This window comes from Rhipicephalus sanguineus, chromosome 5 (assembly GCF_013339695.2).
Source record: "Rhipicephalus sanguineus isolate Rsan-2018 chromosome 5, BIME_Rsan_1.4, whole genome shotgun sequence".
NCBI classification, from domain to species: domain Eukaryota; kingdom Metazoa; phylum Arthropoda; class Arachnida; order Ixodida; family Ixodidae; genus Rhipicephalus; species Rhipicephalus sanguineus.
Window position 1 is genome coordinate 70348896 of NC_051180.1, and position 12221 is coordinate 70361116.

At 46.3% G+C, this 12221-nt stretch overlaps 1 protein-coding gene across 1 annotated transcript; it reads left to right on the plus strand.

Annotated features, from left to right (window-relative positions):
• The first annotated feature begins 6151 nt into the window (after positions 1 to 6151).
• Positions 6152 to 11430, plus strand: LOC119394708 (membrane metallo-endopeptidase-like 1). Its single transcript, XM_037662020.1, has 3 exons — positions 6152 to 6259; positions 7852 to 8151; positions 9529 to 11430. The coding sequence occupies exons 1-3, from the start codon at positions 6152 to 6154 to the stop codon at positions 11428 to 11430; spliced, it is 2310 nt and encodes a 769-aa protein (XP_037517948.1).
• Positions 11431 to 12221: the final 791 nt, after the last annotated feature.

Genomic DNA, 12221 nt, shown 5'->3' on the forward strand with positions numbered 1-12221 from the left:
ACCGTGTGACAAATTGTCACGCACGTCCTACAACTCCTCCATACAAACAGTGGCCATCAAGCTAATAATTTAAAAATAATTAAAGACTTTTTGCTAACTACTCATTTGAATGTAACTTTAGGTGTGGCAAAGTTTTTCCGCCTCGGCGTAGAGTTCGTTTGCGAAGACGACAGGGGCTCGACTGTCATAGCATTTTTATTTAAAAAATCTGTGTCGTCTAAAAAAAACACCTTGTATAGAACGCTAAGACGAGAATCACAGGCTTCTCTGAGTGGGTGCTTTATGGTTCGAGCTAAACGAAAATGAAAAGTATAAAATTTATTCATACTTACTGCGTAGTACGTTTAATAATATTACGTAGCTCTTTTCTCCATATATCTTAGCTGATATTCTTGCGAGAAAGAACAGCGGGACAGCATAGTGCAGGAAAAAGGGTGTGAGCCTAGTGTTATATGCAATACTGTCTCTCATGCAATGATAGTTTCCTCTCCATTATGCCTTGCTAAAATGTTACACCCTAAAAAACAAAAAAATAAAGAGTGCTTTGCCACTTTTTCGTGAGTCAGCTGACTTGCCACGTACATGACTTTCTTTATAGATACGCGTAAACTCTCTCTGGAGATTATTATCCTCTCACCGTAAAGTCCCGAGACCCAAAAGAAAGTTCACGTGTCTTTTTAAAGAGACTCATATATTTTGCAAGTCAGGATTCACCGATATGAGTAGAATAACACGTATATTTTTGTCTTAGCGTCTAATACTAAGCGGCCCCTTGCCTACGTGGTATTTAAAGGTGACGCTTCATTATCGGTGCTCACGTTGGTAAGCTTTGGGTTGGTTTTAGTTTAGATTGGCTCTAGCTTGTTGGTTCGGACGGCTGTGCAACAGAGACGCCACTAATTTATCTAGTCCGGGTTTAACGAACCTGGATCAACGGTAAGGACCAGTCTGAGTATGCCTTCTGGTTAGCTAAATAGCCTGATCTCTTTCGTTCATCCGGGTATTTTGCAGGGCCTCAAGTGCGAGGTAAGTGTAAGAAACCGTAGCGAGAGCAGTAAAGCTTAGAAAGGAATGAGCGAAATAGTTCATGAAAATTGCCCTATCCGGAGAATCGGGGCAAGACTGCGCGGGCCTGACGTACAACTTTCTTTCTTTCTTTCTTTCTTTCTTTCTTTCTTTCTTTCTTTCTTTCTTTCTTTCTTTCTTTCTTTCTTTCTTTCTTTCTTTCTTTCTTTCTTTCTTTCTTTCTTTCTTTCTTTCTTTCTTTCTTTCTTTCTTTCTATCGCACTGCGCCATGCTCCCAGCTAACTGTTTCCTTCCTCCATGCCGGGTAATGGACCTTCATCCACGAGCACAGCAGCGCAACACTGCAGTTGCTGCAGGCAGCTACCACGGTCATGCGTTCATATCCAGGCAACAATGAAATAAGGCAACGTCAAATGACAGGTCACCTCGATAATTTCGATAAAGGATCAGATTACTGCATCAGAAACGGCCGATCGCCGACCAGCTCACGATAAAGAGAGCATCAATTATTGGAAAACGGCGCATACAAATACGATAGTGAGAGGCACACCTTCGAGGTTCGCATATCTTTGCATTTGTGGGCTCCGGGTTCTTTCTCTGTCACGCCTACAACGCCAACGATGCTTGCGAGGCAATACAAGTTTCGCTCAAAATATCTTCTGAGCCATTGGGCTACCGATTCGCGGAACTGTACTTATGAATTGGCAACTACAGGCGTACTGAACGAAACAATCAGAGGAAACAAGATCAGTTGATTCATGGGGCAATAACTATCATCGGCTTGGGAATAAACAATTTCGCCCCCGTCATCTCTTCACTTAAAGAGACTGTCTACCACTCGGAAAAATTTTTCTGATTGTGCTGAAAATAACAAGATCACATCGCCGGCAACGAGCATGCTTTTGCCCCATAAAAAAGGCATTATATTTTTAATTTGATGTTGAAAATCGTGAAAGAATGACCGCTAGCGTCACCCAACGGCGATGTGGTTCAATCTACTGGTATGACAAGAAGTCCTCGCAGGTACTCATTTTGCTTAAAAACAAACAAGTATAACCTGAAATTGCATTTTACGCACTTGAGGCACCTTTCGGTTCTGCCAGACAGTAATTTTCTTGCTTTTTTTTTTCTCACGCTTCCAAAAAGGCATCCGGTGACGCTGCTTGCGGCGCCGTCTTCGATTTCGTCTGCTTCAACTCATGCGCTATGCCATGCGGGTCTCTGTGCTGGTCGTAATGTGCCGCTGTATTGTTATTAGGATGTCTCACATGTGCTGCGCTGTGAAGGCACGCATTTGTTGTCTCTTTCTGATGAAGCGACATGGCTTGGATTACGGCAGCAGTGCTAAAATAAACGCATAGACTGCGCTTACAGCAAAACAAGTGTTCTGTAATCGTATAATAATGCTTCATTTACCCGCTAGCGCCCTGAAAACGACTGTTACATTCATTACAATGGTGTCCTGAGAAAATAAAGTAATCCTACAGAAATCACATGTGCTTTCGGTTTTAATCTTTACTGGCACTACAATCGTCATCGCGTACACCAACCAGGGTTGTGGGCATGTTTCACGACAATGGAAGAAGACCGAACGCAGATCGAAAAATTCTGTTTCAAAAGTTTCTACTCACTTTCCAGAGAAACCACTGCAAATTTGGACACTTCAGACGGTACGCTTTCTATTGCGGTACAAAACAGAAAAGCGATGAAGGACGGTAGACAGTTCCTTTAAGGAGGGACGCGGGGATTATATCGCCAAAAAATTCAAACTTTGGAAAACACTCATTTTAGCATCTGTGGTCTCTTAATTACGCATTGTCTAAACGATTACGCTTAAAACGCACTCCGAGTGCCCGAAAAAAAATAATTTTGTAAGTGAGATCGCTGAAAAGTAGCCCAAAATTGCTCTAAAACGGCGAAATTCACGGCATCATATCTCGTCTTTCCTGCCACCGAGCGCCGCCATCTTGGCGTCGTTTCAAAGCTCAGAGTTCCGTCTTTCTGTTCCCGCCCTTCTCGCTTACGATCACCGCAAAAAAAGAGCAAAAATAAAAAAAATAATAGGAGGGCTTTCTCACGAACCTCGCAATGTACGCGGCGCTCCTATTGGCGGAGCGCACCACACCGTTGAGAGGCGCTTTTCTATTGCTTGTTGCCACGGGGACGGCCGCTGTGTTTACGAGCGGAATGCTCACTGCTTGATCACTCAGCGGCCGTAAGCCCGTGAATTGCTGCTGTTCGAAAGGTGACGCCAGTACGGGAGGCAAACTGCAAGCCTCTTTAGTTTCGTATATACGAAGGAAAACGGGGGAGGGTATCGCATGGATCGGACGAGCCAGTGATTAGATTGGGGCGTACCGACTGGGTTGTCGGCTTGTCGTGTCATCCTTTGCCGGGACGGTAATAAAACTACAGTGATGTGAACCATAGCGCTTTATCATCAAAACGCTTACTACTTATCAGACGACGTGCCAGTGCCGCTTCACCGGCTTTACTTTGGAGACGATGTGCCGACGCTTGCTTTCGCGCCGCTCCGCCGAGACCCGAGCTCCGTTTCTATAAAACGGGTGTCTAATGTCCCCATCAGTGCAAGATCGTTCTCGTTTCAGTTACAAAAGTTAATAATGTGAGAAAATGCGTCTGCGGTATAGTTCGGCGCGAAGTCGCCGTCAGCTTCGGACTGCCGAGAAGGCATCGGCTCTGCGGCGCGGGTGCGGTTTATCGTACAAGAAAATAAATGAATCTTTAGGCGTTAGTAGTTCACAGGGGTGATCGCAAAGTTTCATCAGACTAATGCACCTCTATTTACGCCGCCTGATGACAAGGTCCGCGGCCGCAAAAGTAGCGATACGGTCCAGCATGCCCAATGTTTACATGCAGCCTGCACGGTGCACTTACGTTCCAGGGGGCTGCACGAAAGCGTCTGCAGCAAATGACAGAGGGTAATAAACTTCCTAAATCAGGCCAAATTAAGAAGTAGAGTCCTAGAAGATTGCCTCCTGGCAAGGACATCAATTATTACTGCCCTGACACACTTTAGCATAGAGTCAACCGCAACCGAAACTTTTTCATTTTCTCAAAAAAGTGTTCTGTGCCTGCGACTTCGCTTGTGGAAAGCAAAGCACAACTATGGCTAGACTGATTTTTATGCTGATTGTTTTATTGTGCTGTACTTCAACGCAGTCTTAGAATATTCGTTTAGGCTTTTATTATTTTCTTATTTCATAATAATTGCATGGAACGATTAGCTGAGACACGGGCATTTGCATGTAATGTTCAGCAGAAAATTATTAGGGTTGTAAAAAAAATCTAGAAGTTTCTTGAAGTACAAACAGTATGTGAGAAAGATACAAAGTAGTTCCAGCCTCCTAGCATGTCTCATCACTGTGCCAGTCTTTCCACGAGCAAGAAACTTGTGCATTTTGTAAAAATAAATAATATTAAAGACATCTTTATGAAAATAAAGATTTGTCTTTTTAAGATGCTTTGTAGTGTGTGCCAAATTTCATCAATCTAGCCTAAAAAACAAAAAAAGATACAAAAGATTCCCGTAACTAGACAGACATCATTCACGCAACCAAAGCACGCAAAAATATTGTCGTTAGTGGGGATTAGTTGGCGTTTTGTTTTGTCCGAGAATGATAAGCTGCGTCCGCCGCAGGCCCCCTTACTGCTTGACGGAACGACGCTATCCGGTGCAACTGCAATGCCCCATTAAGAAATCTATCGACGTCGCGACCTCCGCGTGGGTACTGCTCGAAAAGTACGGAGTCGAAGCGAGAATATTGATCTAAGAAGCAAACGTATCGTTTCTCAACTGAACTGGCTTTCCCTCCATCTCTCTTTTTTTATATCTTGTTACGCCGCGTGGTCAAACATAGGCCTTCAAGTAAAACAGCAAACGAACACGGTGTCCCGTAGGACTTCCAAGGACCTGCCTCTATGAAGGTAATGAAACCTCACCGTATACCGTATTGTTTGCATAACTTCGTTCCTTGGGGTCATCGACGAGAGGGAATGAAACCGCAATCGAACGAGAGCCATTTATTTAGTGAGGAGTGCTTTCTTATGCATCCCGAGTACACAGGTGGTCGATAAGGATATGAGCTATGATAGCCTCGCGATAGTTCTGTGCCCTGAGCCTGAGGTCAAGACGTTTGCTTTAGCGCAAAAGCAGCATAATAGTCAAATAAATACTAGGCTTCGCGCGCTAATCGACCCTAGGTGTACTGCGTGGCAGGCTAGTATTTTACCACAGAGCAAGGCCAGTGCACGAAACCGCTTTGGAAAAAGACACTATACAATCATCATGTCGGGCGAAGAGTCGCGTTAACAGATGTAATATCCCGGGGCTGAAGTGTAGAATGGCATCTGGCGTCACACCATCTGAACTGCGTAACGATTGGGCTGTTGAAAGCACGTGAAGCCATTACAAAGGTCTATGATATAATATATAATCACCATCATCAGCCACAGAATCAGTAAAATGTGCAGCTCCTCACGTGATCTCTCAAGGTGCCATCATGATGACGATGATAAAACAGCCACACCGAATGTCTTTCGCCTCCGAGTCGTCTTATGCAAATGCTGAAGGGACACTGTGAGCTTTCGTTTCGTGCAAAATTCACATGGATAGTGTTTTGTATCTCACCAACCGCTTATGGTCTTGTTTATAATGCCACGGGTTTTACGTGCCATAACCACCATTACGGGACACGCCTAGTAGAAGACTCCGGAAATTTCGACCATCTGGTGTTCCTTAATGCCATCTGTATCACACAGTGCATGTGCCTCTAGCATTTCGCCTCTATAGAAATGCGACCGCCGCGGCCGGAATCGAACGTGCGACCGTAACCACTATACCACCGCGGTGGATATCACGTATGTACCTAACTTGCTCTTCTGAGCACCGTTCGTACACAACTGTACTACTGTATGCAGTATATGTACGGACAGCATATATACAGTGCGCTCGAAAATTCTACCGTCTCGTTTCTTTCGTGAAGAAGACGAAGGCAACACCCGCACTCGCTGTCGCGAGCGTGCGCTGTGAAGAAGAGGAGGAAACGGCGCCATTGTAACGAAAATTTTGTCGGGGCTGTCGTTTGTCTTTACGCTCGACGACATGGAAGCCAAGGATGAAAAGCAGGCCGAGGAAGTTAAGCCCGAAGAAGTCAAGCCCGATGAAGTCAAAGCCGAGGATGTCAAGCCAGAGAAACAAGACATGGACAGCGTAAGTGATGGTTGCTGTTCTAGCACGGCAAGCTTGGTATTTCCTTCCCCACTTTAGATAACGACTGCAGCGTATACAGTGGCAGGATTACTATTTGGGGGGGTGCATAGACCTACGTTGATTTCGTGACAAGTTTCCCGTCCTTGATATCAAATGTTCGAAGGATTTGGTCGTACCTCAAACCGTTGCTCGCGCCAAGGACACCGTGTTATAGTATATATATGGGTGCCTTGCACATAACGAAAATTACGGTCGCTGACAAAGTCAAAAATAGAACGAACAGCTTTTGACGTTTTGGAACCTGTACAGGCTCCGAAAGGTCAAAAAGTTTTTCTTTTTTCACTTGGTCAGTGGCCGTAATTTTCGTGACGTGTATCATGCTACGTGACCAGACGAGCTTTCGTCGAATTCTTGACTATATGGGTGTATGCGTGCGCAACCGGTGACGACGGAGAACTATACGTTTATCTTTCTCTCACCCTTCCATTCCTCTCAAATAGCTGAATATTCGTCGATGATCATGAGAGGCACTAAGGTTTGGTTACTTGTGATGATCAGTGTCCCCGGGGATTGTGACTGCGTTCGTATGAAGCTAAATTAGGTTGGAACGCCTATACTTGATATCATCAATTCACGAGCTGTAGCTCATTATTATTCTTGGCAAGGAAAGCACAGTATATGCATTCTCTGGGTAGCAAAATAAAAAGCAATAACTTCAGAGTAACGATAAAAGCGCTTGAGAAGTTGAATGCCGCACAAAGTGCGATCGAACGAGAAAATATACACGTGTCCTTAAAAGACACATGTATATTTTCAAAGGTGTCCATGAGAGAGCAAGCTGGCGTAGGCGATATTTCAGGTTAACATTAGGCAGAAGAAAGGAGTTGGATAGTTTGGTTGTGTTCTTGAAGGTGCAACTTTTGAGGAGCGGCCTAACCAGCTATAACTGAACTCTGCGCTTGCCTGCGATTGAGAGGGCAAACATCACTTGTTTTCCCGTTGACGCTTGCGAATGATGCCACTCAACATGACATAGAGCAGAGATCAGGTCATCGAATACGTATGGGACTATATATGGGACAATATGTCATATGGGACAATATAAAATATGCGACTAACTTGGCACCTTTTTCAGATGACTAACGGGAGGAGGTGCTCCCCGCCCCCTTGTGCTTGTGCGCACGCCCATGGTTACAAGTTTCCCTCTCCAAGGAACGTCGCCTCACTTTTAACAGCGGAGCTAGTTATACTTTTCGTTCCGCCGTTTCACATCACCAGAAAACTGTCACCAAAATGAATGGCCTCTACGTTATATGTAATCTCGCGTCACCTAGTACCTAATCATAATTAGGTACATGCTAATTAATATCACGCCAATTAATACCACGCTACATCCTTGCTAACTACAACCTCGCTAATTAAAACCGCGCTAGTTTTGACCATGATGTTTAGAAAGTTACTAATTAAGACAATGCTAATTAAAATTATGCTAATTTGGTCTTTGCTAATCAAGACATTGTTAATAACCTATGCCGCTGTTAGTCCAGCCTTGCACCACTAGTGCAAGATGCCCAAATTTTTTTTTCGCGCAGGAAGAGATCCAGCTGCCCAGAGAAGAGCTGATCCTCTCGGCGAACGCACTGTCTGTGCTCGTGTTCGAGGTGACTGTGATCGCCATCGTGGTCGCGTACATCCTGATCACCGCGCCGGCAAGGTCGACTTTCTCGGAGTTAATCGAGCCCTGCCGCAACCTGAGTTGCTTCCAGCTCGACCTGGAGCTGTACACGTCCATGAACCTGTCGGCGGACCCGTGCTCGAACTTTTACCAGTACACATGCGGCCTGTGGGGCGACCAGCACAAGGGATTCGCAAACCAGTTCGACCTGCTCGAGGTAAGACCTTGTTGACTTCGTCATCACATGACCTGGCCTGGTAACGCGATGAGTAATAGAGACAACAGGTGGACAGTAAGAGCAACAGATGGTTACTAGAGGATTGGGGAAACGCCGTCGAGGAAGGCAGAGAGTTAGATGGAGTGACCAAGTTGGGAAGATCGCTGGCATAAAATGGAATCGGCTCTTACATGATAGCGTAATCTGGAGATGGCTGGGATAGACCTTCATCCTGCACTAGACCTGAATAGACCTAAGTCGATGATGATGACGATGATGACGATGATGACGATGATGACGATGATGATGATGATGATGGTGGTGGTGGTGTTGGTGGTGGTAGTTCAGGACCCGTGCTTTGCAAAGCATAGCGGGATGTCGGTGACTGAGCTGAATACATGCGCTCGTGAAACTGTATGACCGATAAATATAACACATGAATGAAAAGCCAGGGCATAAGCGGGCCGCCCGTACTTTCTTCTGTCCTATCCTTTTTTTTTTTTTGCATATTCGCAAGAACGTCGTAGGTTATGACAGCCGCCAGCGCATTGTCATAGTGTTTGTAGCATGCCAATGCTGCTCTGGTGACGTAGCTTATTTCTGCTCGAATATTTGCCATGGCATTGTCGCAAGTAGGAATGAATGAAAACATTAATAATAGCTGAAGATTGTGCTCTGGTGGCGTCCACGGAGTTAGAGCTCCTCTCGGGAACTAAAAAATTAAAAAAAAATAAACGAGTGGCTAATGAGCGATAAGGCAGTGTTATTTCGGGAACTATGTATGGTGTATCAAGCACTTCGGTTTAACTACGTGGCTTCAGAACCTAGGTTAGATATCTAAATGGTTTTCGCTTAACGCGTTTACCATTGGCCGGCCACCATCGTGAGTAATGTCTCACTCAACTTTCAGCTGGCATCAGGTCGCACGAAGAGATTTAGCATAAATTTTTAATTTTCTTTTAGTTTCTAACGAAAGTTCTGTTCAGCCTATTCGAGCTGCAGGTGACATAATATGCGTAACACATATCTACACTCAGCACGCCTTGAAGCAATCTTGACACATTTCCTGTTGTGGGTGGCTTTCAAGTCATCTTGAGCCAAATAGCAGCACCGTTATCCGGGCACTTCAAACGAGTAATCCTGGCACCCGCGCAAAGAAATCGAGACCACATGCACACTGACATCTAGCCAAATGTTAGCGCGGTCTCTTGCAAGGACTTTTTCTACAGCGTCTCATTACTTACGCTAGTTAGTGCCCAAACAAGTAAAAAAATATTGCTTCCAAGCTCTTCCTAATGTTCGTTAACAATATGACTGACTTTCTAACGTCTCGTACTCTGACGTTTTATTTGCGTATTTTATCATTACATTTTGCAGGCGAAAGTATCCAACTTCGTCAAGCATCGTGTGATGGAGGAGGAGGCGAGGCTCGCGGCAGGTGGTCCCTTTTATGCAGGTGACCGAACTGTGACGACCTACCTGTCGTGCGTGGATGTCTACAAGAAACAGGGCGACACGTCGTCCATGATCAAGGAGCTCGTGTTCTCGAAGCTCGAGGCAGACTTCGCGGACCAAACGAAACATTTACCTTTGACAGCACCGGAAACGCTAGGCGTACTCGCACATCTATCTCTCGATTGGAATTTGGGTATTTTCGTAGACTTTACGATCGCGCCGTTGGCCAACAGCGCGGAGCAGCAACAGCAAGCGGAGAACAAGATGATCGTGTATATCGATTACAGCGATACGGTCCCGCTGTGGAAAATGCACAAGGAGAAGTTTTTTGGCTCCAGAGGCCCTTCACAGTGCTTCCGAGATTTCTGGGCTTTGATTTCAACCGGTGAAGTAGATGAACACAACCTAGAGCTACTTGTTAAAACGGACGTTCGTGTTACCACGACTTGGAGCCTCGCGGCCTCTTCTGTGAAGAAGTCGAAGAATATTCAGGTGAAAGAGACACCTTCTACGAAGCTGAAAGCTGATCACTGGCTGTCGGCGATTAACAAGCGTCTTCCCCAAGACGCGCAGCTCACGGAGGATAGTAACGTTTACGTTGCCGACTTAGGAATCTTCGCACATACCGAAGAGGTGTTAGATGTAGAGGATGCAGAGGATATGGAGGCATTATACGCACTCATAAAGTTTCATGTCGCGCGTCTTCTCGCGCCTTTAACTTCCTACAAGTTGCTACACTCCGCCTTGGGAAATCCACCGGACGACACGGCTGCATCGGAGATCGTTACGAGAGAGTGCGTCGCCGCTATTGACCGGCTTTTCCCGTATGCCTGGCCACTATTCCTCTTCGGCAAGAAAATCACGTCAACGAAGTTGATGATAGCCAAGACAATGTACCAGTATTTGACAGAAGCGACGAAGACGGCTCTGTCGTGGCTCTCTGACGATGATCGGAACGCCTCCGAGGCGAGGCTCAACTCGCTAGTTCCCGTCATCGCTTGGCCCGATAATACCTACGACCCGAACGAGCTGTCTATGCTGTGCCCTCCCGATAAGGATAAAAACACCGCCTTCATCAGCTCTTACCTTTCTTCCGTCGAAGTACTCAACGGCAAGCGCAAAGCCGAGCTGGCCCCTGTTCAGATCAGTCCGCCGCCGGCGAATGACAGCGCCGGTTTTCGGGCCTTCGACGTTACCGCCGTGTACTCCCCGTGGCGCGGCACTCTGTACGTTCCGCCGGCCATTTTGTTCGAGCCGTTCAACATCGAGGCGAGCTTGGCGTTCACGTGGGGCGCCCTAGGCCACGTCCTAGCGCACGAACTGTGGCACGCTGCCTTCGGCGACTTCACGCTCGGTGTGTCACCCGCGACCGACGTGGTCGTGAGCGCGACGCGCTATAAGAAGCACGAGTGCTTCTCCAAGGTCGTGGAAAAGGCTGGGAGCACAGCCAAGACCGCGGACTTCTCGGCACCCGAAGGCTTTGCGGACATCGCCGGATTGCAGACTGCGCAGTCTTCCTTCGCTAATAGCTGGGGCGCCACCAAGAGCGGTGGAAACGGCACCGCAGGATTTACCCCTGAGCAGCTGTTCTACATCGGCTCCTGCTTCAAGTGGTGCGCCGATAACGGCGACGCTCATCCTCTAGGTTCCAAGGTCAACATCAAGCCGCGCGTGCGGTGTAACGCGCCGATCATGATGGTCGCTGGCTTCGCTGAGGCGTTCGGCTGCACGGACGACAGCCCCATGATGAAAATGCGAAAGGCTAAGCGTTTCTGCAACGAATCCAACTCGGGAGATCACGCCTCTTCGCAAACCATAAAATGATTCGGCTTTCTCAACTCCTTGAAGCCTCTTTTTTATATCGCTATTATTTCGGGAGTAATTTTGCTGCCTCTGGGCTGTGTTTAGGTCGTACAGACGGAGAATGTCAGGAAAAGAGAAGATGTGGATTAGTAAACACGGGGTTCGCTTGAGCCGACGTTTCGAGAAGCAGACTTGTATTCTTGAGACCTGCAACTTTAATGAAGACAAGTCGGCTTGTCGAAACGTCGTCTCCAGCACACACCCCCTGGTTACGAATTTTTCAACGGAAGCTTCGCTCTTCCCCTAAACTGCATTTTTTAGGGAAAGAGGAGTGACTTAAGGTTCTACCTACATGGGTTGCTTTTTTTTTTCTTTGAAGTCGTAAAATCCTCGGCTGGTGTATCGGGGAGTTCAGGTGTCAGTGAGCGAGCTTAGGTTTATGAGCTAAGGGACAGAAAATGTGTATACGTGAGACCACTTGACGTGAAAATGAATCTCCAGTTGTAGCATTTTAAGTCAAAAGTGCGTAGTAGGTTGCACTCGTGAATGCAAGAACCACAAGGCAAATGGCTGTTTAGATTATAACCTCCTTGATCACTGGCATGTTCACTGGTAGACTACATTTGATTTTCGATACGAGAATCTTGCGATATAGGCTACTTATCGTGACATATTTTCTCATATCACCTTTGGTGACTGTTCTAAAACACTGTTAGTAACCTGCTGTGCTGCGACAATACCTGGGGCAGGGAAATGATACTACCGTAAACGTGCAAAGGTTAATAGTACTAAAGTCCAAAGTATGAGTTCGA